Here is a 25,487-nt window from a genome sequence, read left to right as displayed (position 1 = left end):
GAAAAAGTCCATGTTTTTCTATTTTAGTATTCTTCCGTAAACTGTTCCACACTTCTGCACTGTATGCAGAAGTACATTTTACCTAATATTTGACTTAATACTTAGTCATTTTAACTAGAAGCTTTTGCTACTAGGCAAGTGGGATTTCTTCCTCTCAGTGACAAGTTTGCTAAGCTCTCCTGGCGACCACGGGAACTTCTTTGGCAGCTAATTCTACAGCTGGAAATTAAGGGGCTGCAGAAACATATGGTTTTTACAGGTCCAGTAAATAATAATAATAATAATAATAGCAATAATGGGAGTTCAGATTCTCTTTTTGGATAGAGGAGGCTTTCAGGAAAATCCTCACTCATCAGAGACCTTACTCTACACTAACCACGATAATTTGTAATGAGTCCAAATTTCGTTCAAAGGCCGTGAAAATAGTATGAGCTTGAATAGCTGCACATAAAAATTAAAAGTAGAGGGGTGCGTGGGTGGCTCAGTGGGTTAAAGCCTCTGCCTTTGGCTCAGGTCATGATCTCAGGGTCTGGGATTGAGCCCCGCATCAGGCTCTCAGCTCAGCAGGGAACCTGCTTCCTCCCTCTCTCTCTGCCTGCCTCTCTGCCTACTTGTGATCTCTCTCTCTGTCAAATAAATAAATAAAATACTTTAAAAATTAAAAGTAGAAAGCTATTTGTATTAGTCTTCTGAGAGCTCTACTCTGTAAGCCACCGAAGATGAGAGCAGGGAAGGTTCTAAATGCTGATCCCATAAAAAAGAGGTGGTATATGTATACAATGGAATACTATGCAGCCATCAAAAGAAATGAAATCTTGCCATTTGCGACAACGTGGATGGAACTAGAGGGTATCATGCTTAGTGAAATAAGTCAATCGGAGAAAGACAACTATCATATGATCTCCCTGATATGAGGACGTGGAGATGCAACATGGGAGGTTTGAGGGGTAGGAAAAGATTAAATGAAACAAGATGGGATCGGGAGGGAGACAAACCATAAGAGACTCTTAATCTCACAAAACAAACTGAGGGTTGCCGGGGGGAGGGGGATCGGGAGAGGGTGGTGGGGTTATGGACATTGGGGAGGGTATGTGTTATGGGGAGTGCTGTGAAGTGTGTAAGCCTGATGATTCACAGACCTGTACCCCTGGGGCTAATAATACATTATATGTTAATAAAAAATTTAAAAATTAATAAAAAAATAAATGCTGATCCTAGGTTATAGTCCAAGGTAGTACATTAGAGGACAAAGGACAATTATTCCGAATACTGCCTAAAGCTGCCGGGGCTGCCGGCTGTTCCTGAGCACCCGAGTGTCAGGATAGGGCTTCCCTCTCTCTGACTCTTCCCAGTTGAGGCATATACTTAGAACCAGGTCTCCCCAGGCACAGCAGCTCCGCAGATAATTTCCACTTGTTTCTATTGTTCCTCTCATTTCCTCCTCTACCCACCAGCCCAGACCACCCGGATCCGACCCTCACCAACGCCCAGTGAGCTAGCGGAGAGAGAACACAGCAGCCCACCCCGTCAGGAGCACTGTCCCTCTTCTGCAGGACTGCAACCCTGCACAATTCCAGGGCCGCGTTCATTTACACAGTACCCTGAGGTTGTATACCAGAACTGTCCCCTGCCTGTCTCTCCCGTGCTTGTTATCCTCCAGGCCTCGAAGAAGAGGGAGAATACCATTGTTGCTTAGGGAAGTCACATGCCTCTGCTCCATTCATTTCTTTGTGAGCCCTGGAATTACGCCATCGGTTAGGGAAGAAAGCTAAAGAACACCAACTCAGGGTTTAAAAGTCCAACCTAACGTGTTCCACTTGCAAATTCAGCAAGTCAGTGGGGCCCTGGACCGCTGATATCTAATGTGTCATAGTTCATGTCACGTGGCACATGATTCATGTGTCATGGCTCAGTAACAGTCATAGTTACTGAGGCTGTAGGTAAAGGGGAAGGTCCCATCACGCACAGTCTTTCCCCTTCCCTGTAAACACGTGGACGACGGCCATGGGCTTGACAGTGTTTCAGCACACTGTTACTACATGAGCACCTGATCTAAAGGAAGCCACAGGGCATTTTTAAGAGAGAGTAATAAAAAAAAGTCAGGCAAGACTGCTATAAATTTTGGTGTGGAAGAGAAGAACGGCTGAAATTAACAGGATATTTTTATTGGAATGCTAACATGGGTTTTGAACACCTGTGAGACCCATGGTTCTGTATCAAAGCTCCGCTGCCTCACAGCCATCGCAGAGAACTTGCTGGAGCAGCCAGGTTAGCATACTTCTGTTAGTATGTCAATTAACTGTAGGAAAGGGGTTGCTTCTGAAATGTTTGACAGGTTGCCTCTGTCCATGATCTCTATCCTTTTCAATGACCTCCTTCATAAAGGGAAATTCTATACCGAACTTAAGTCCATCTCACCGCTCGTTGTAGAAAGATGGATTCCAAATTAGTTGCTATAAAGGTGCAGAGACCGTCCTGCATTCAACGTCCAGAAGAGCTGACTCTCGGGAAGACTCAGACGAAGACAGACGTCCAGCCCACATGACCCGTAGCCTGTGGTCAATACCACGTTGTCTATCAAGGGTCTCAAGTTCACAGACACACAACTGGTTGTGTAGCGAGCAGAGAAGATGTCAGCGATTTCTTAGCTTCCTTCACTCGGGAGGTTCCACAGAGGTATTCGCCATCTTGAATCCAGAAATGGGGCCAAGCTGGGAATGGAAAAAGTTGCAGAACCACACACACCTGGACGGAAGCCCCACGGGGCCTCTGCGTAGGCAAGCACCTGAGAAGTTGTCCTAGCACCTGCCTCAGCGGCGCTGCCTCCTCCGCATGTAGCACCCATCTGCAATCTAGACGTGGAGGAGGAAAGGGGTCCAATGACACACTTGGGTTTTCCCTTGGCGCACCTGTACGTGCGGCTCTTGTACCCTCATGGGAAGCAGCGTGGGGGACCAGCCACCACTCCGTGAGTAGCACCCACAGCCATCACTGGCCCTGCTTCTTTTCTGCACCAGAAGGGCATCCCCTCCCTGCCCTGAGGCACGGAGCTACTCAAGCCTCTTACCTAACCACCTCCACCCACCGCCCCTTTGACCCTCCTCAAGCCCAGCTGTTCTTCAAGACTCCAACCCCATCCTTCCGCCATTCCACTCACTTCTCAAAAATGACAGTCTCACATACCACACGGCTGAGAAGGAGAGGAATGCGAGAACAACCACAACAGCCATGGAGCCCAGCCCGACGGCCACCATCTGCTGCGGCATGAAGGACGAATCTGCAGGACAAAACCACACACTGAGCCCACAGCACGAAGTCACGGCCCCCCTGGGAGGTACGTGGGCACCTGCGCTCACTCCGTGCTAACCCAGAGCTTGGCCCCATTTCACAAGCTATCCCAAGAAGGCCCAGAGCGCCTCTGCACCCCCTGAGTCGGCCCATATGGTGTAGGCCTAAGGAAAACACAGTCCCAGGGTATTTCTGAAAAAGGAAATGGAAAAACCAGGCCACATTCAAGTCACAGGGGATTTAAAAAAAAATAAAAAAGCTCATCTTCCCGTGCATACAAATACAGCGGACTGTGTTGTTTGTATTGGTCCTCTCTCAGTCAACTGCACCTGAGAGTGTTTCTGGGAAGTTTTCCTTTGCACTAAGGAAGAAGTCACTCTGACATCATATGGAATTTTGCTTCAGAAATGACAGGTGGCTCCCATGGTCAAATATAGCAAATGAGTCTGTCTGATGGATGGGGTCATCTGTCGTTTTCCCGACACACCAACAAAGATAGTACCTTCCTGCTCAGCCCAGCAGGTTGTCATGAGGCTAAAGTAAGAAAATAAATGTAGGGCGCCTGGGTGGCTCAGCCAGTTAAGCATCTGTCTTTGGCTCAGGTCATGGTTCCAGGGTCCTGGGATCGAGCCCCGCATCAGGCTCCCTGCTCAGTGGGGAGTCTGCTTCTCCCCCTCCCTCTGGCTTGTGCATGTGCCTGCACACCCTCTCTCTTTCTCTAATAAATTAATAAAATCTTTTTTTAAAAAAAGAAAATTACTGTAGGAGTTTTCTGAAAGACATACGAATGTTCTATTTGGGGTTTATCATATGTCAACTGCAGGGAGACCCTTTGCTACACACTGAAGAACACCCACAGTTGAGTGGCCTGTTTGGGCCAAGTGACTGAATCAGAGCATCCTGTTCTACACCAAAGGGCTCATTTTAATGTGCAAACAACTGATTGAGCACTTATGGTAGGCCAAACACTGTCCTAATGACTTCTCCTGACCATCTAGGGAGTACCATAATAATAGTACCACGTATTACAATAATAGTGCCTAGCATCATAATAAGACACTGAGTACTATTATTATTCCCATTTTACAGACGAGAGACTGAGGCATGGCATGGTTCACTTGTCCAAGAGCACACAGCTAATCTACAAGAGTCAGGATCCAAACCCGAGCTGTCTGGCTCCAGCATCTTGGCTTTTTAACCACAACACCGAGCTTTCCCAGTGCAACTCTGAATCCAGTTCTGTCTACAGCAGAGCAGGCCACACTCCCCTTCAGAAGTCCAGGGTGCAAGCCCTGCTCTTTGGGGCACAGGCTGATGATGGTGGGGCCTCGGACTGTAGCAGTTCAAGTTCCTCTTTAAAAGAACAAAAGTCCGCATGCAATGGTGCGGCAGACATTGGAAAGATCTTGGGGGCTGATGGTGCATACACAGAATTAAAAAAAGAAACACCACCTCGCCATGGAAGAAATGTAAGAAAGTGCAACTAAGTCCAAATTCTGCCAGATGATTTGCTATGGTTCTCACTGTTGGGATATCAAATTATTTCCCTTTTCATTACCCTCCTTTTACTGATGCCCAGGCATACACTTAGTCTGTCCTCTGGGCCATCAAGTGCTGCCTGGGAAGAGCTGCAAACCAGCAAAAATAAAGGTCTGCTAAGTAACAAGGAGGGGACTGAGGGGGAAAATAGCAGCCCCTGGACGTGAGACCCTCAAAACATAGAAGATTCACTTCCCCGGCAGCAAGCGAGGCTCATCCAAGAACAGTCCCTCCTCCCTGACTCTCTCATCACCAAATCTGCGCTCTCCAATACCGTAGCCACTGGCTGCAGTGTGGCTGTTGAAACCTAAATTAGTTTCAGGGGCACCTGGGTGGCTCAGTAGGTTAAGCCTCTGCCTTCGGCTCAGGTCATGATCCCAGGGTCCTGGGATCAAGCCCCGCATCCAGCCCTCTGCTCACAGGGAGCCTGCTTCTCTCCCTACTTGTGATCTCTCTCTCTGTCAAAAATAATAATAATAAAAAAAAAGAAACCTAAATCAGTTCCAATTAAATTAAAAATTCTGTTTCTCAATCATATCATCTCAAGTGCTCAATTTCAACTATGCATTTCAAGCGCCCAATAGCCCCACGTGGCTGGTTGCTGCCATATTGGACAATGCCGCTTTAAAACTTCCCGTCACTGCAGAGTTGTATGGATGGGTACAATCTCCACAGCCAGGTTAAGAGCAGTGTGGTTCTATTCTCTCACAGGATAGTGGCTCCAGCAAAAGCGGTCACAGAATACATTTCTTGCTAAAAGGCTCTGCAAAACCCATTACCTTGTCAATAAAGAGACCTTCCAGAAAAAACATGGCTGATATCGTTTGGCTACCTTTTTCAGAAGAAAAAGGCTTTGATATTTTAAAAAACCATACTACAGAATGGGAAGAAGGAGCTGTGGTTAAACCACAAAGCAGCAGAGAAAAAAAATTCAGGGAGTGACTTGAATGACTACCTATTAAAACAGTGCAGGGTCAGCAGAAGAATGAACACGGGGACAGAATAGTGTAGAAACAAACCCATGTGTATCAAATAATTTCCAAGTCAGGTTGTCCAAGTCTGTATTTGAACACCCTAACTATGGACTCTGGACACGTTTTTCAGCCACTCTGGGTCTCGATTTCCCCACTGAGGATTGATCTAGTTAACATGGGAATGATAATAATAGTACCCCCTTATAGGGTTATTATGAGAAATGCATGAGATAAGTCATGTTAAAACTGTGCCCGAAACACAGTAGGCAACTGGCAAATGTTAGCTATGGTTCGTTATTGGTGTTTTGTTACTGGTTCAAGTCATTGGGGGAAATGGTATATTATTCAGAAATCATGTTGAGAAAACTGGCTGACCGTTTAGAATACAGTGATTAAAAAAAAAAAGAATACAGTGATTTTGATTGTCAGAGCTTTTACTATTTTTAAATCTATATAATATAAATAAAATACTATATATAAATATAAATAAAATCGATACAGATTAAAGACTTAAATGGAAACCTAAAGGAGTTAGAACAAAGGGTAAGTGAATCCTTATCTAAAATATTTATCTCAAGCAGGTACGAATTGTCTAACTGTATTTACTAATGCAGAAACCCTAATGCTCCAATCATGGGATCTGCTGCTATTTCTACCACAGAGCCACCTGCTAAAAGATCTTGCCTGGCCTTGACTTCAAGTTATCATCAACTACACTTTGCGAGCTCTGTCTTGCTCATATGAAGTTCCCTGTTCTCTGCTCATCTCTGTTTGACTCGACTTTGCTCTCCAACTTTTCCTAAAGATCACCTGCTGTGGTTCTCCATCTCACTTGCACATTTAAGAACCTGCTAGAATGTGCTTCATCTGGATCAGAAGGCTTTCATTTATGTGAATCAGTTAGCTCTTCTCTTGCTTTTAAAATGTCCCCTCACAAACCAACAAGACAGAAACAAAGTAGGAGTTGATGGACCTGACTTTCTCTTGACCATCCACCAGCAGGACACATTCACCCGAAGCAATGGGCCCACACAACTATCCCTTACTATGGACATAAATATTGGGGAAAAAAAAGTTTTTTAAATTCTGCATAACATGGCTCCAGGGAGTTTTGGCTCCAGGTATGATTCTTGCTGGTATAGGTCTCTTGGTCTACTCTGTGTATGTGCTCTTTGAAAATCGAGTCAGTGCAACCCAGAGCCCTCACAGCGTAGCCACACAAGATTTCTTTAGGGACTTTCCCAGTTAATTCCTCACCGAGAAAATTTACAGCTGGCCAATTCAAATTACATTTTTTTGAGCTTTGCCATCTTCTGGTTACCCACCCTCTCATGGTTTCATGCCATAAATTCGTGCTTATTTTTCTTCTGAGTCACTTGTAGAATATTCTTTTGGAAACTCGAGTGAATCATGTGTTAAATCAGATTCGCAGTGACTCATTCTTGGAGAGAGTAAATCCATTAGGTTAAATGCTGCCACTCTCTTCAGGGTAGCTCCCAGAGGAGGTACAGGGTTCATGAGGCATGACAGGGCTTCTCTGGGCTTCGCTTTGAACTCTTCCACTAATGCAAACATCACAGGTGCTGAAGAGAAAGTTAGAAAGACTCCATGCCCACCCTCAAGCTTCTGGACAGCTTGAGAATGTCTTGTAGCTATGGACATTTTTTCATGAATTTATATGAGCAGGGTCATTTCCTGAAAGCAATAATCCTGTTCTCCAAAAGGTACAAAGAATTTGCACCACGATGTTTAGTTAGCGTGTTAAAGTCCTCTCTGCTAGCCTGAGGTCTCCTCACTTGAGTTCTATGCAGAGTGGGAGGTGACAAAGGAGATCAAAGCAGGAAATTAATTTAGAGATACAGAACACCTGACGAATCAGCAACATTTTAAAATTCATTTTCTATTGCAGCCTAACAAATCACCATAAACTTAGCAGCTGGCCCCCACTCATAACCTCGCAGTTCTGCGGGCCGCAGTTCTGGCACATTGCGAGTGGGTCCTCTATTCAGCGTCTTCCAAGGCTGAAATCAGTATGTCAAGAGGGCTGCATTCCCTTCTGGACCCTCTGGGGGAAGAATCTGCTTCCAAATCCTTTGCAGTTGCAGGACTGAGGTCCCCATATTCTTACTGGTGGCCAGCCATCAGCCACTCAGCTCCAACTGGCCAACCACATTCCTGCCATGTGGTTCTTTCCACCTTTGAAGACAGCAGGAGAAACCTTTATTTATGTCAGACCCATCTCGCCCTTTGAAGTTCCAATCTCCTGTTTCTGACCTCAAGATCCAGATTTAAAGGGCTCATGTGAGGGTCAGATGCATCTGGACAATCTCCCTCCTTGGGACCTTAATTACATCTTTGAATCCTTTCTCAGCAACACTTGGAATAGCCTTTGAATGAGTAACTGAGAGGAGGTGGGTGTGTACCAGTGGCCAGGAATTTGTGAGGCCACATTGTAATCCTCCCAACCACAATGATGAAGATTTGAAGTATGCGTGTGCATGTTTGTGTCTGTGTGTGTACATACAGGTGCACAGCCTACACAAACACATACACACTAGGCTATATCTTGATGTACATCTTCTCTGCCTCACTTAAATGTTGCACTTACTGTGCTTCATTTTTCACCCGACCCTACTGCTGGTTGACCAGTAATCCTCCAACTCAATTCATTAAATTCTGATTAGGCACCGGTGTGTGCCAAGCCCTGGTCCCATTCTTCAAGTGCTCTCCCTCAGCAGTATGAAATCTACTAAGAAAAGATAAGTGCACCAGTTGCTCTAGAGTATGGCAGAATGGCTAGAGAGAGGGAGGGAGAAAGAGAGATCCTGCCCCATGGAAGAAATAAAAAAGGCTTCAGAGAGGACACTGCATTTGATTTTAACCTTGACAAACAGGTGGAATTATAATAAGCTAATAAACAGAGATTACAGGAAGGCTATAGGGCAATCCGGGTAGAAATAAATAGTAACTGTATGAACAAAGACATTAAGGAAAGTAAGAAAAGACCATAACCAGAGAAGATCAGACACATCACTTTGAATGGAGAAGATGAGAGGCAACTAGAAGGGTATGCTGGTGTTAGACTGAGGCCTTAGAAGCCAGTCTAAAATGTAACGGAGAACTTTGGGAAAAACCATCAGGAGAAATAACCAAATCAATGCTGCAGTTTAGAAATATGAGTCAGACGTGTAGGCTGGAGTAAAGAAGGAGCCCCTGAACACCGTGGTAGGAGAGAAAAAAGGAGGCTCTTCCAGTTGTCTGTGCTACAGATATAAAGGCCTGTGCTCAGGGCGTGAACCCAGACATGAGATGCGCATATCCTAGGTGTAAAATGTGGGCTGAAAGGGAAAGGGGAGCAGTCACTAATGAGTCAGGGGTTTGACCCCTATGATGGAAGAGTGTTCTGTGAAAACAGTTTGTGATCATCTCACATACATCAACTGACCTTCCCTTGTGACTCAAGAAATCAGAGTCAGTACTTTGTGGCTAGAAGGGATCTGAGAGATCTAGGTAAGAGGCAGCTGAGAACCAGCCAAGTTAAATGCAATTTCAAAGACACTTGGCTGAGGAGTAGCAAGGCTCAAGCAAGGAAGTCCAGCCCTTTGCCTTTCCCCTCAAACCAACTGCTGGTTCCTGGTAGTCATCACAAAGATCTGCTAGGGGCAATCTCCATAAGGTAAATAACAGAATTCGTCACTGGGCAAAGGTGAGAATGGGGCAGGTGCTTGGCATGGATGAACTGGAACAAGTTCAGGACTAATCTGGATCCTAGTTCTCTCCAAATTACTTTCTGAAATGGCAGTCTCCAACATTTCTGCAAAGGGGGACTACCAGAGGCGAGTGCACAACAGGTGGATAGGTATGTCAGAACTGCCTTCAGCATTTTGAAAAACAGTGGGCTTCTCCAGTATCTCTAGAGCCTTCCAATAGTTTGAAAGCAAAGTTTGAGCTCTCTTTCAACACTGGTTCTTGGGCTGAGGAGGGTAAAGAAGGCACTACCAAAAGCCACTTAGATGTGTCCAAAGCAAAATCCTTCCTGTTAATTTTATCATAGTAGCCAGCTCTTTGGCAATTTCTTCCACCAGTTAGAATGTTTTCTGATCATATCAAACAGCTCCTGAGACCAGTGGATTCTAGAAGCTCTTTCTGTGTCTGTCCAGGAGGCTTGCACATTCCATTCTTCTGACAAAAGCACCTCTTTTCTGTGTAGAAACTGCATTCCCACCCTTAGAGCCTTAGGGAATGCATTGGCTGAAAAATGTCCAAATATTGGAACATGTGGTTGTTTCTTGTGGCCTTCACTTAAATTCCAAGACAGGAAGCTTGGCCTATCTGCACACATTAGTGTAACAGCACAAACCTCTTGGAAGGAAGACCCTCAGCGATTATGCTAAGTAAAATAAGTCAGACAGAGAGAGGCAAATACTATATGATCATAGTTATACATGGAATCTCAAAAGGCTGAACTCTGTATAGAAATGGAGAGTAGAATGGTAGTTGCCAGGGTCTGGGGGCGTGGAGAGAAATGGGGAGATTTGGCCAAGGGGTGCAAACTTCCAATTATAAAATGAACAAGTACTGGGGATCTAATATTCAACATGGTAACTATACTTAACAATACTGTATTATAGGACTGAAAGTTCCTAAGAGAGTAGATCTTAAGTGTTCACACATACACAAATAGATACCCAGTAATTATGTGAGGTGATGGAGATATTAACTAACCTTATTTTGGTCATGATTTTTCAATACAAACCAAATCATCACACTGTACAGATTAAACTCAATGTTATATAAGTTATATCTCAAGAAAGTAGAGGGGAGGGATGGGGGAGACCCTCGCCGCCTGGCAACCACAATCCAAGATGGCTGATGGTCAGGTAATGTGCCTTGCCCAGTAGAAAAGCCACGTCCTCTGCTATTATTGAAGTTGGAGTGAGTAGAGATAAAAAGATGGGAAATAAGATTAGAAGACAAGCAGACAAATGAAGGAAGCTTAATTCTCCAGGTCCCTCCCAATCATTTCCTGCCGAGCACCCTCTACTGACAAGGTAACAGATCCCCCATTGTAAAGTGCCCTTTGTTGGAATCCTTCTGGAAGCAGGGTTATGTGGGCACTTCCTCACCACAGCAGCCTATTGTTTCACGCTGCTCTGAGGTAAGGGGCAGGATGTAACGGGTTAAACTGATACTCCAAGCTAAGAGCAAAATTCCTCAGGCTGTTGCTAGGACTCATAAACCACAAAGAAAAGGTCCAGATGCAAAGGTCATAAACTTGACAAGATTTCTGGTCTTAGCTACAAACTCACGGAATTCCTGGGAATCAAATCCACTGGCTGGTTGCCTGTTGGTTGAAAGAAATGTACTGCCAGGGAAATCCCACGTCTGGCAAACACCAAGCCACGATTGCTCAATCCCTGAGGCAGTTCTCCTCCCCCTGGACAACTGCCCAGGCGAGGAAGAAGCACTCAGCCGACCTCCTCCCTGCTGCATCTTATGCACAGACAGCTTTGGAGGAAAGGGATAGGGCACTTTCCCAGGAAAAGACTGAGGCGGCCCAACTAAGTGACCAAGTGACTCACTCGCCACCAGCCAGGGGATGCTTGTTCTTCCCATCCAACAGGATGTAGTCATTGTTCTGGGCCCCCTGTTTAATGCACCGCACTATCTTTTCTTCCTTTCTAACTGGTGTGCTTATCCAGTCTCCCCTTTCACATTACAAACTGTGGTTTGAGAATGCTTACATTTGGCACTTAGTTACCGATTGCTAGCGGATCGTGAGAAGTCCACCTGCATAGGATCAAGAGGAATGGATAACACCAACAACCCTGGTCATGGAGCTGGATGCGGTAACAGACCCATCTTTGAGTTGTCTTCCAACTGAGTTCCACTTCTGGTTGTTCAGAGGATAATTTTCCCATAATGGGGGGTGTTTTTCCTAAAAGTGTATGTGGGGAAGCCTGGGTGGTATAGTCGGTTGGGCACCCAACTCTTGGTTTCATCTGGGGTCTTGATCTCGGGGTTCTGGGATGGAGATCCATGTCAGGCTCCCAACTCAGCGTGGAGTCTGCTTAGGATGCTCTCTGTCTCCCTCCACCCCTCTCCACCCCCGCACCCTCTCTCTCTCACTCTTTCCCTCTCTCCAAAATAAATAAATAAAACTTTCTTAGAAAAGTATACATGTATGGGTGTGCCCATGCTAAGCAGATAAACGGCTGAGAGTAGTGGACTGTTGTGGCTCTTCGAATTGGTCTGCCAACGTGTTTTTCTGCTCCTCTTTTCCTGATGGGGATCGTGTCCACCTCTCGATGCAATCCTGGGGAGGCTGTCAATCACACTGATTTGCCCTCAACCAGCCATATGAGTAAGCCCCAAATCCAAGGTAGGCTGTTCGTAGTGCCTCTAGAATACCCTAGGAGGGGTACTCGTCATCCCACAGACGGTCACTTAATCTAGGAGGAAAGATTCTCTCCCTGAATTGAAAAACCTTCTGTTCCCACTGAAGTTGCTAAACTGGGCAGCTGGTGGCCATCCCTCTCCCTCACAAGGCTTATTGTAGAAGAAAATGAAGCCAACTCAGAAGCTGAGAGCAGACACAAAGGCAGAGTGTTCCACTCATGGTGTCAAGTCCCAAGTGTCAGTTCCTGGATTCCTGGTGATGTCCCTCTGGGGCCAGGCCTATAAGCTCCCCACCCCCTATCCTTTTCAGCTATGGATTTTTGCTTAAACTTGTATGAGATGGGTTTCTGTCACCTGTGACGACTTAAAAAGAAATCTCATTAACATAAACTTGATGCTGCAGACTGGAGAGGAGAAGGAAGGACAGGATGCTTAGGCAGAAAATGGCTTTACCTTTCACTTGAGCCCAAACCGCACAGGAGCATCTTCTCACCTATAAAGAGAAACACAGCGACGCATTTAACGAGGCAGCACAGAACATCAGCTGAAATAATACACTGCAGCCCAGAAAGTTTAGTGGATTTTTTTTCTCTTAATTTGGATTAAAATATCCTCGTCTAGCTCTAACATGTTATAATTGAGCCATGTGGTGACTAAGCATTGGAGGGATTGGCATGGGTAGCAGTGACAGAAGTGACCCTAGGGATCAATTCTGCAGCTTTTCAACCGATCTCAGAAAGCATACACTATAGGTAAACAACAGAAATGGCCATGAGTTTCATTCTCCTTGTCAGCTCCGAGCAACTGGCACGGACTGCCTACAAAGGATGTTGAAAAAGATTCTGAGATCCCCTCCCAAGTCCCATCCATGACGTCCCATCCATGTGAGGTCCCATCCCCGTGACAGTGACAGCGATGCACGCGATAGGCAAGGCTATGGGAAGCCTTCGTAAATAATACTTTACCTGTCTAGATGATACTTATCTGGCAACACCTACAGACTCACTGAAATGAGATACCTTCTTTCCTTCTCCCCCAGCTCTTCTATGCATACTTGTCTGTTAGGAACACTGGGATTACTCAGCAAAATGTTCCCCGGAGGAAACTAAATAGCAGGGGTCAGGAAAGATCTCTCCAACTTCAAAAGGAGACTCTCTTTCAAGTGAACACCTTGGGTAGTCTGGTTTTATTAAAAATTGAAAAAAAAAAGAGGTTTACCCTGAAAAATGCTGGGGAAAGCTTGAAATGGCTGAAGCTCTTGAATGTGACTAAATTTTGCCTGGGAGCTAAGTGCCTCAAGGGCATCGAGTGGAAAATCATAGGCAAAAATAACCAGTGAAAGGGACCTCAAGTAGTTGGGCAGCCACTACGGAACTGACTGTACTAAAGGAGGGAAACTGATGGGCCAGGTGAAGAAAGAAGCACATTAAAATAGAGTGTCATGGGGCGCCTGGGTGGCTCGGTGGATTGGGCCACTGCCTTCGGCTCGGGTCATGATCTCGGGGTCCTGGGATCAACCCCCACGTCGGGCTCTCTGCTCCGTGGGGAGCCTGCTTCCTCCTCTCTCTCTGCCTGCCTCTCTGCCTACTTGTGATCTCTCTCTCTGTCAAATAAATAAATAAAATCTTAAAAAAAAATAGAGTGTCATAACCAGATTTACCTTTTAAGACCCTTTGTATGGAGCAAAGAGACAGAATAAGATATAGGAAGACGAGTTAGAAAATTAATGTTCAAAAAAAAAAAAAAAGAAAAGAAAGAAAGAAAGTTGATGTTCAGGCAAGAGATGCCAAAGGTTAAACATGGTTAAGGAAGAAGGAGAAGAAAGGATGATTTTACACAGTTATGAAGGTGATAGAATTGACAAAATTTGATGTGCACTAGACAAGAAGATAAAGAGGGAGGAGACAAGAATAATTCCTTGATTTCTGTCTTAGCACCTGGGAACATGGTGATGCTATTTACTGGGACAGATACACAGAAGGAAAGACAAACTGGGAGAACCAGAAAACAAAGTTTGTGGTGTCCAATTTTACTACAAAGCTGAAGTAATCAAAACCAGGTGGTGCTGCCATTAAGACAGACATACGGACCAATACAGTAGAACGGAGTCCAGGGATCAACTCCTGCATGTGTCAAATAATTTTCGACAAGGGAGGCCAAGAACATTCCATGAGAAAAGGAAATCTTTTCAGCAAATTGTGCCGGGAAAACTAGATATCCATATCCAAAAGGACGAAGGGGGACCCCGACCTAACACCACACACAAAAACTAACTCAAAATGGATCAGATTCAAATATAAGACTCAGAACAGAAGAAAACGTAGAGAAAAGGCATCAGCAAATTGGATTTAGAGATGATTTTTTGGATAGGACATCAAAGGCATGAGCAGCAAAAGGAAAAAGAGACATACTGGACTTCATCAAAATTAAAAACTTCTGAGGATGTGAAGCAAAAAGAATGTCTGTGTACCGTTAGTGGGATGCAAACCGGTGTGGCCACTGTGGAGAACAGTATGCAGGGTCCTCAAAAAATTAAAAATAGAACTAACCAGTAATGTCACTACTGGATGTTTATCCAAAGAAGAGGGAAACACTAAATTGGAAAGATACACAGCACTATCTTTACTGCACCATTATCTACAATAGCCAAGATATGGAAGCAATTCAAGTGTCCACGGATAGATGAATGGATAGAGAAGATGTGGTGTATATATACACAATGGAATATTACTGAGCCATAAAAAGGAATGACCTCTTGCCATTTGCAATGACATGAATGGACCTAGAAGATATAAGGCTAAGTGAAATGAATCAGAGAAAGACAAAGACCATATGATTTCACTCGTCTGTGGTATTTAAGAAATAAATTTTAAAAAAGAAACAACAACAACAAACCAGACTCTTAAATATAGAGAACAAACTGGTGGTTGCCAGAGGGGAGGTGAGTGGGGAGATGAGTGAAATAAATGAAGTGAATTAAGAGGGCATGTATCACAATGAGCACTGAGTAATATACAGAATTGTTAAATCACTATACTGTACACTTGAAACTAATATAACACTATATGTTAATTATACTGGAATTAAAAAACAAAGATGTTGGAATGTTAAAAAAAATTAGGAACTTTTGTACATCAAAGGACATTTATCGACAGTAAAAAAGGCAACCCACGGAACGGAAGAAAATATCTACACACTGCACACCTCTTAAGGCATTAATATCCAGAATAGAGAGAGAGAATTCCTAACACCGGAACAAAGAAGTAAATAACTCCATGCCAAAATGGGCAAAGGACTTGAATAACTATTTTCCCAAAGAGGATATACAAGTTGTCGAAAGCACAAGAAAAGACACTCAACATTGCTAATCATTAGAGAAACAGAAGCCAAAACCACAAAGAGATACCATCTCATATCCATTAGAAGGCCCATTATCAACACAGAAAACAGCGGGTCTTGGGGAGGATGTGGAGAAAATGGAACCCTTGTGTACTGTCGGTGGGAATGTAAAATGGTGCCGCTGCTCTGGAAACTAGTGTGGCAGTTCTTCAAAAAAAAAAAAAAAAAAAAAAAGAGAATGATCGCAGGATCCAACGATTCCAAGTGTAAATGCCCCCAAAGAATTGAGAGTGGGGACTCAAAGAGATATCTGTACACCCACGTTCATTGCAGCCTTATTCAAAATAGCCCGAAGATGGAAGCAACCCACGTGTCCAACCACAGATGAATGGCTAAACAAAATGGTGTGTACACACAGAGTAGAATATTAAAAAGGGAAGAAATCCTGACACAATGCTACACCACGGGTGAACTTTGAGGACATGAGGCTAAATGAATTAAGACAAATAATGTATGATTCTACTTATATGAGGTACCCAGAGTAGTCGAATTCCCAGAGACAAATTAGAAGAGTAGTTGCCAGGGTTTGGGGGAGGCAGGGAGAAGAGAGTCCCTGTTCAATGGGTACAGTGTTTCATTTTGGCAAGATGAAAGGGGTTCTGGAGACAGCATGCACAACAACACGAATGTACTTAACGCTAATAAACTGTACACCTAAAAACTGTTTCTATGGTAATTTTGTTATACGTATTTTACCACCATTAAAAATAAAAATTGAAAATAAACCACTACTAGAGGCTCTGGAATTAAATGGTGGTAATGGTTGTGCCATTTTGTGAATACACTAAAAACCACTAAATTGTATTCTTCATTTTTTTCAAAGATTTTATTTATTTATTTGACAGACAGAGATCACAAGAAGGCAGAGAGGCAGGCAGAGAGAGAGAGGAGGAAGCAGGCTCCCCATGGAGCAGAAAGCCCGATGCGGGGCTCGATCCCAGGACCCTGAGATCATGACCTGAGCTGAAGGCAGAGGCTTTAACCGACTGAGCCACACAGGTGCCCCTGTATACTTCATTTTTAATTTTTTTTCACCATCTTAACCATTTTATTAAAAAAATTTTTTATATGGGTATAGTTGACATATAAATTACATTAGTTTGAGGTGTACAACTTAGTCATTTGACAAGTGTATAAAAGATGCTATGTTCACCACCAAGGTAACTGCCATCTGTCCCATTATATCACTATCACCATATTATTAATGATATTCCTTATGCTATAAATTATATACTTCAAATGGCTGATTAATATGGTGTGTGAACTGTAGCTCCATAAAACTCTTCAAAAAAGAAAAATAAATAGTTCACTACTAATTTTAATATGACCGTGATACTAATAGATTGGAAACCCATAAGAGAAGTAAAAAAAAAAAAAAAAAAAAAAATTCTAAACTGCAAGTCCCAATATAAATTTTTTCACAACCCCTTTGCCTCCTTAGCCTCCCAAAGACCAAGCACATGTTCTGCTAAGCTATATGAAAAAGAAGTATCCACGACATCACAGAAAATTTTCCCATAAACTAGGATTCTTATCCTAACCTCTCACTTAATTATCTGTGTTATGGATTGGATGTTTGGGTCACCCAAAGTTCATATATCGAAGACCCAGCCCCCAGTATGATGGTACTTGGGAGTAGGGCCTTTGGAAAGTAATGAGGTCCAGACGAGGTCATGAGGGAAAGGACTCCGTGATGGGATCAGTGTCCATATAAGATGAAGAAGACTGACCAGAGCTGGACTGCACGCTTTCTACCATGTGAGGACACAGCAAGATGGCCGCTGTCTGAAAGCCAAGAAGAGGGCCTTACCAAGGAACCACGTCAGCTGGTACCTTAATTTTAGACTTCTCATCTTCCAAAGCTGTGACAAATACATTTCTGTGGTTTAAGTCACCCAGCCTATGGTATTTTGTTATGGCAGCCCATGTGTCCTCATGTACCTCTTAGACCAAAGTCCCGATCTGGGACGGCAGCTCTCTGGGCACTCTCTACACTGTACTAATGTTGTACAGCTAGTGCTAGGTCTGCGGCTAGAAATGCCAAGGCAGGATCTCCAGCTAAGCTCCAGCGAGAAGGCCCTGTTTGAGTCAAAAACACCTTTTAAACAAGTTCAGGGAAATATATTCTGGGCTTTAGCCTGCCAATTCTTTTTTTTTTTTTAATTTAATTTTTTTTTATTTGTTTATTTACAGCATAACAGTGTTCATTGTTTTGGCATCACACCCAGTGCTCCATGCAGTATGTGCCCTCCCTATTACCCACCACCTGGTTCCTCAACCTCCCAACCCCCCGCCCCTTCAAAACCCTCTGGTTGTTTTTCAGAGTCCATAGTCTCTCATGGTTCATCTCCCCTTCCAGTTTCCCTCAACTCCCTCTCCTCTCCATCTCCCCATGTCCTCCATGTTATTTGTTATGCTCCACAAATAAGTGAGACCATATGATACTTGACTCTCTCTGCTTGACTTATTTCGCTCAGCATAATCTCTTCCAGTCCCATCTATATTGCTACAAAAGTTGGGTATTCATCCTTTCTGATGGAGGCATAATACTCCATTGTATATATGTACCACATCTTCCTTATCCATTCATCCGTTGAAGGGCATCTTGGTTCTTTCCACAGTTTGGCGACTGTAGCCATTGCTGCAATAAACATTGGGGTACAGATGGCCCTTTTTTCACTACATCTGTATCTTTGGGGTAAATACCCAGCAGTGCAATTGCAGGGTCATAGGGAAGCTCTATTCTTAATTTCTTCAGGAATCTCCACACTGTTCTCCAAAGTGGCTGCACTAACTTGCATTCCCACCAACAGTGTAAGAGGGTTCCCCTTTCTCCACATCCTCTCCAACACACGTTGTTTCCTGTCTTGCTAATTTTGGCCATTCTAACTGGTGTCAGGTGGTATCTCAATGTTGTTTTAATTTGAATCTCCCTGATGGCTAGTGATGATGAACATTTTTTCATGTGTCTGATAGCCATTTATATGTCTTCGTTGGAGAAGTGTCTGTTCATATCTTCTGCCCATTTTTTGATATGATTATCTGTTTTGTGTGTGTTGAGTTTGAGAAGTTCTTTATAGATCCTTAGCCTGCCAATTCTTAATTCCTACGTTCTTGTCACAAAATACTACCAAATCTCTTTGCTACTTGTACATATTCTTTTCTTTTTTTACTTGTACATATTCTTAAAAGTAACAGCTGGTTTACCATCAAGCATGATAATGGCATGTTAGACTGGTGTCCTACACAGAACTTAACAGAGTATGTGTCTGTTTGAAATATGGTATGGGGGGGGCGCCTGGGTGGCTCAGTGGGTTAAAGCCTCTGCCTTCGGCTCAGGTCATGATCCCAGGGTGCTGGGATTGAGCCCCACATCGGGCTCTCTGCTCTGCAGGGAGCCTGCTTCCTCCTCTCTCTCTGCCTGCCTCTCTGCCTAGTTGTGATTTCTCTCTGTCAAATAAATTTAAAAAAAAATAAAATATTTTTAAAAAATTTAAATATGGTATGGGGACACCTGGCTGGGTCAGTCAATTAAGCATCTGACTGCTGATCTCAGCTCAGGTCTTGACTTCAGGGTTGTGAGTTCAAGCCCTGGGTTGGGAAGGAAGGAAGGAACCCTACACTCAAGATGGCTTCAATTCACCAGTCAGGTGATGTTTCTATTAATATAATTTTTTTCTAGTCTCCATTCCCAGTCTATATGAATTTATATCATACTTTGAGTTCTCCTGGGGCAATCATCACAAAGGTTCTTCTAGATCTTTCACCCAACTCACTGATTCAGCTCTTGCTACCCTGCTTGTCCAGCTCACTATCTTTCCTCACAATGCAATGACTTCACAGTTCTGGTCTCATGAAAGAACCACCCCTGGAATAAGGGAGGCTTTCTAAGGATGAGAAGAGGTGGGTGTGACCAAAGCAGTCAAGAAAGCAGAAAATAGGGCAGCGCTGACATTCAAGGAGAAGCCTCTCCTTCCTGCTTCCAAGAGGGCGCAGGGAGGCAGCAGCCTGGCAGCAGCACAGGGAAGTAACACTTCGGACCATCAACCTCCTTAAAGGTCTCACCAGTCCATCATTTATGCAGGCAAAGTATTCGACACATTTTTCTGGTTAGTACATGCGGTGTCCATCTCAAATACCGGGGAAACAAATGTTCAAACATCTACATTTCACACGAAGAAGAAAATAGAGAATTCATGAGTTTTTAAAGAAGTGTACCTTATTCCATTCACTTGTGATTCGCAGTATGATGCAGTAATCATTCCCTTTTTTCAAAGGTGCATTATAGTATTTCCCATAGTATAGCCTGTCTCCAATAGACATCTCCATGGCATCATCTGGAACATCTTTGGCCAGTAGTTCTGCAGCCACATACCCTTCAGCATCAGAAGTGTTGCTAAAGAATGAGGTGGCCCCTTCAGAATCACAAAAAAAGGTGCTTTGGAGGGTCAGGGGAAGCACTAACACCTGATATGAACTGAAAAAAAAGAAAAGAAAAAGAAAAAAGAAAACGTCTATCAGACCCTTGCTTGGGAGAGCCATTCATTCAATTATTCCTCTTCACTGAGCACCTGCTATGAGCGAAACACTTTTGTGGGCACTGGAGACACATCACCGGACAAGAAAAAGTCCTTGCCTCCGGGGTGGGGGGTGTGGATTTACAGTCTGGGAGCGCCAACCCTTAGGGAACTCCAGTCTGGACCTCCAGCGCTCATGTCACATGACACGATGTGAGTCGTCAGGTTCCACCGCAGATGGATGCCAAGTAAACCCTCTTTAGCCAGGAGGGGAGGCTCCACGTACGGCTACCCAGAGAGGGCATGCTGTATACCTCCTCTCATTAGCGGTTTCCACGTGGGCAAAAAAAAAAAAAGCCCAGCTGTGGAAAGGGTTTAGCAGTCACAAGGAGGCTGCCTGCCTACAAGCGTTAATGTACTAAGCCTGCAGAAAGGCTCAATCACATGGTAACTTGAAACGGAACTCATGTGACCTGCATTCCCTCCAGGGCCCAGATACCAAAGTTCATGTGAAATAAAAGAGAAGTAAGGAGCGCCAAGTCACCATGCATTAATCTAGTCCGACCATGTCCTGAAATAGCCAGAAAGGTAAAATGTCATGTGTACATTGTGAAACTGTCCCCCGAACATGGACAGAGAAGCACACCAGCCAGCAAGTATCCTTCTGTGTTTTGTTGTTGTTGATTCCACCAAACACAAACCCTGTCAGTGAAAAGAGGGGTAAGAATAAAAACACACCGAGTACAAATTGTGCCTCCTTTTTCATCCCCTCCCTTCCGTCCTTCTGTCCTGCCTCCAGTAAAGCACAGGTCTAAACATCTGCTTTCTCTATCAGGCCTGATAGCAGGGATCTAAGGGACTTACTCCTGTACCCTTGAAAGCCCTTACCCAGGTCTTTGGCTGAGGCCAACTCCCCACTAATGTTTCTTCAGTTAATGTTTCCGTAAAGAGGATAAACATGCATGAGTACCAAAGATGATTAGGGTCATTTCCAAACCATGAGGCCACATAATCTATTTTAGTAGTAAGTATACAACTTCCGATTCCACATTCCTAATGCCCCATCTCCTGCTTCCTAAAAGACCATGAGTCACTAGGTTAGGAAAAGGGAGCCCTCCACGGCAATATGTCCTTGACTTGGACAGTCTCCATCGCAAACATCCTATGTGTCCTCGGGGCCCTGTTTTCCACCACGTCTGGGCTCACTTTCCAGGAAAGAGCTTTCTACAAAAGGTACCAGGTCAAGCCTGGAGGGCGGGGAGCTGCTGCTGTCACCACCACCACACATCTCCAGAGCATCCACCACCTACAAGGGAACGCTTGTAACGACACACTTCCCTGGAGACTTGAAGACATCCCAAGAATCATGGCTGCAGGTAAGAGAGTAAATGGTGTGGAAGCTCCATGCTGTCCTCAAACTCCTCTTCCAATCCATCTTGCCTTGTGGATGGTGGCGTTCAAGGGCAACTTCAAGCCTCACCTGTGGTTCTGGACATTAGAGGCACCATTCGTGGGACATAAAGCAGTCTCCCCAGTTAGCATGCTCATAATCACCTATGCTGCTTGATAATGACACCGATTTCCAGCCCCCATCCCAGACCTACTGAATCGAAATCTCCAGGAGCTGAGTCTGGGGATTTGTACTGCTGATAAGGCACCCCGGGTTATTTCTATAAGTTGGCAATTGTGGGAGACACTACCATGATGAGAGCCCAGGAGCAGAATGCATCATTCGCCCAAGATTACCAAGCTAAGTAGGGGAGCTTCGGTCCCAGGGCCTTGTTCCACCATGTGCCCCATACCCCTGACCCCCTCCCCGAACAATGTAGAAAGCAGACTCGGGCCTCTTCCACACTGGCAAAGCTGCTTCCCCAGCTCAAACCAGGTAGTCAGGGAGAGGAAACTGCTGCATTTGCCTGTTGGTAATTAACCCCGATGACGTTAGGGAAGCAGTTGTGGCTGTTTGGATGACTGTTCTGGAAAGACTTCTCCCCTCTTTCTCACTGCCACCCTCCCTGGAATGACTCACAGATCTCCACTTCCTGTTTTGGAGGCACTGGAGGGCACATTAGCCACAGGGATAGACTATCATCTGGCTTTTTTTTTGGCCTTACGTAATTATTTGGCCTACATATTACATTTGCTCTTCAAAGTCTCTCAGGCAGTGATATCATAACTTCTGTTCTCCTCATAGCAACAGAATGGCAGGGCCTTCCAGTCACTCATCAGGAATCAAGGAATAGAACAACGTAGGCAATATCCATGCCTGGAAAGACCTTTGAGAATTTACTGCACTTAAACTAATGGAAAGACAGGAAAAGCCTAAGGTTCATTATCAAAAGACACACAGAGGCCTAGTCAGTTAAGTGACTCAATCTCAGCTTGGGTCTTGATCTCACAGTCATGAGTTCAAGCCCCACACTGGGCTCCACACCACACATGGAGCCTACTTAAAATTAAACAAACAAATAAAAAAGAGACACACAGATAATATACCCAGACTTTATTTTTTGTAATTTTATAGTATCTGCTCAAATATACTAAAGGGTCATTAGATTAACAGGTCAAGAATGACATAAGGCAATGAAGGTTAGGTCAAGGATGGCAAGGTTATTGCCATGTCCTTGCCTTATTCCTGTGAGCAAGGGGCTTATCTCTCCAGGGGAACCTCCATCTTCCTTTCTTAAAAAAAAAAAAAAAGAGGAATAATTCTGCTTTTCTAATCCAGGCATGACCCTGTAAATAAAACACTTAATGGAACGCAATGTAGAACCCGACTCCAAGTCGGGTGAATTAATTCTATCTTAATACCATCTGGAATCCCAGAAACAGTCATTAGCTATATAGTGTCTTGCCCATAACTCAATGTGTGGACGAATTAAGAGAATTATCCGAATGAGCCTTTCAGATCCACTACACAAAGATTGTCTTTAAATGAAATGCTGCTCCTGGTCCACCGTCACCAAGAGAGACAACGTGAAGAGGTGAGAGTAGAGGATTAGACCTTACACGTCATGCGCAATCAGTGCTTGTCCGGCCAGAGACCAAAGGAAGGGATTTCGTTTGTTGAGCTAAGCTGCCCGAATGCCTATCTCTGACCCCTTAGGAGTCTCCCTATTCATTTGGAAGGATGCTGGTTGGAACTAAAGGCCCAGTCTGTGCCCAAGGAATCACAGACAAGAGTCCCTGATTGCCCTGCCCCAACCATTCAAGTGCAGTGCCTCAGAAGCCCCCTCCTCCATCAAACCAAAACTTCCAAGACTCTCCGTGAGAACATCTGGGCCACCACGGGAAAGGGGCCACGACCTACCTGATAGGTCCATTTTTCTCCTTGGCTTTCCTCAGTTTCAGATGGGGTAAAGGCCCTCCATGCACTGTGACAAAGTCCACTTCCGGAGGGGGAGGCTCTGAAAACAAGCCGGAAAGAGGAAAAGGGTGTGACTGAACTGAGTGGAAGCTGGCGAAAGTGGTCCTCACGGGGCCATTGCAAGGGAAGTCGGAATGTAAGAAGTGATGAGTGTTTTCAGACACCTGCTACCACACGGATGAGTCCTGAAAACATTATGCTACGTGAAACGAGCCAGACTCAGAAGGATGATCCTCTCCTGTGCAACATCTGGAACAGACAAACTCACAGACCCAGAAGAAGGTTAGAGGTTGCTGAGGACCGAGGGGTGGGTAGGCAAGGGGGAGTTAGCTGCTTAATGATCAACAGTTTCTGTTTGGAGTGACAACAAGGTTCGAGGAATTGACAGTGGTGAGGGTTTACAACATTGTGAAGGGACTTAATGCCAATAAACTCTGTGCCAGAAAATGGCTGAAATGGTACAGTTTATCTTATATATGTTACACAATGTTTTTTTTAAAGTGATGCCCCAGTGCTGACAGAAGGCGCACACAGTGGGGCTGACAGTTAACGTGCTGGACAGGTTCCTATCTGGCAGGCAAGACCTGCATTTCTGACTTCTAGATCCTTTCCAGTCACAGAGCATTCTGTCCTTATTTTGTTCTCCCCAGCAACCAGATATCCCAAATAGACCTTCTACTGGGAGGGGACAGTATCAGCTGATGCCAGCGTTCCAGAACCTAACCGGCAGTTACGTTCATAGTATGAACACACCGGGTGCCATTCTGCCTTGTGGGCCCCTCAGCTCGGGGGCGCTGGGCACTCAGAAGATGCACTAGCTGTGTCCCGCACGGGCCTCATCTCATATAATCTTCTCGACACTGCTATCAAGTGAATGAGATTTATAGAGGGAGAAAGGAAGAAAAAAAGACAAAGAATAAAATGGGAATGCCCCCCTCCCCCAGGTATTATAGAAGACTGATGAATTGCTGAGCTCTACCTTTGAAACTAATAATACACTAAATGTTAACTGAATTTAAATTAAATTTGAAAATTTAAAAATATGAGCCCCCCCACAACCCTGGTTTTAAAAATCTACTACAGTGAAATTAAGGACTAGGAGGCCAAGATAAATACTCAAGACTTTATTTACCCAATTTGGAAATAACCTTGGGGGGCGGCAACTGGGTGGCTCAATTGGTTAAGCATCTGGGCAGCTCAGGTCATGATCCCAGAGTCCTGGGATGGAGCCCTGCATCAGGCTCCCTGCTCAGCAGGGAGTCTGCTTCTCCCTCTGCCCCGCGCCCCAACTCATTGTCTCTCTCTCTCAAATAAATAAAAATCTTTTAAAAATTTTAAAAAAATTAAGAAAATAGGCTTGGGGTAGAAATTCCCAATCCATATTATAATAAATAAAAACTTATACCTTCCTACATAGTTTGTGGGGGTTGGGGAGGGGTGGGTGGGACAGAGGATGAAGAGAAAAATCTTAAGCAGGCTCCATGCCCAGTGCAGAGCCCCACACAAGGCTCGATCTCAGGAGCCTGAAATCATGACTTGAGCTGAAATCAAGAGTCGGACACTTAAGCTGAGACACTGAGCAACCCAGGTGCCCCTAACTGCCTAGTTTTTATTTAAAAAAATTTTTTTAAAGATCTTATTTATTTATTTATCAGAGAGGGAGCACAACCAAGGAGAGTGGCAGGCAGAGAGGAGAAGCAGGCTCCCTGCAGAGCAGGGAACCCGCTTTGGGACTTGATCCCAGGACACTGGGATCATGACCCGAGCTGAAGGCAGACGCTTCACTGACTGAGCCACCCAGGCGTCCTTAGATAGTTTTTTAAAGCACGATCAAATATGATGGTTGCCAGAGGGTAGGGGTTTCAGGGTCAACAAAATAAAAGAAAGCGATTAAGAGTTAAAATCTTCTGGTTATAAAATAAACAAGACACGGAGATGTAATGTACAGCATAGGGAAAACAGCCAATAATATTCCAAAAGCTGTCTATCTATGGTGACAGATGG

General features: G+C 44.5%; 1 protein-coding gene across 4 annotated transcripts in view; it reads right to left on the bottom strand.

Annotated features, from left to right (window-relative positions):
* Positions 1-1,177: 1,177 nt before the first annotated feature.
* SUSD1 (sushi domain containing 1) overlaps positions 1,178-25,487 on the bottom strand; it is a 129,962-nt gene continuing 105,652 nt past the window's right edge. The window contains exons 13-17 of one of the 4 annotated variants that reach the window (XM_046023878.1): positions 23,427-23,523; positions 19,818-20,076; positions 12,654-12,693; positions 3,184-3,277; positions 1,178-2,711 (exon numbers count right to left, since the gene is read on the bottom strand). In XM_046023878.1, coding sequence (XP_045879834.1) covers positions 2,645-2,711; positions 3,184-3,277; positions 12,654-12,693; positions 19,818-20,076; positions 23,427-23,523 — 557 coding nt within the window. In that variant the 3' untranslated portion in view covers positions 1,178-2,644. Of the gene's footprint in view, positions 2,853-3,183; positions 3,278-12,653; positions 12,694-19,817; positions 20,077-23,426; positions 23,524-25,487 lie in introns of all 4 variants that reach the window. The other 3 variants (XM_046023879.1, XM_046023876.1, XM_046023877.1) reach the window with 3 other exon arrangements.

Source organism: Meles meles, chromosome 11 (genome assembly GCF_922984935.1).
Source record: "Meles meles chromosome 11, mMelMel3.1 paternal haplotype, whole genome shotgun sequence".
Classification (NCBI taxonomy): Eukaryota; Metazoa; Chordata; class Mammalia; order Carnivora; family Mustelidae; genus Meles; species Meles meles.
This window is presented reverse-complemented; position numbering and strand designations above follow the sequence as displayed.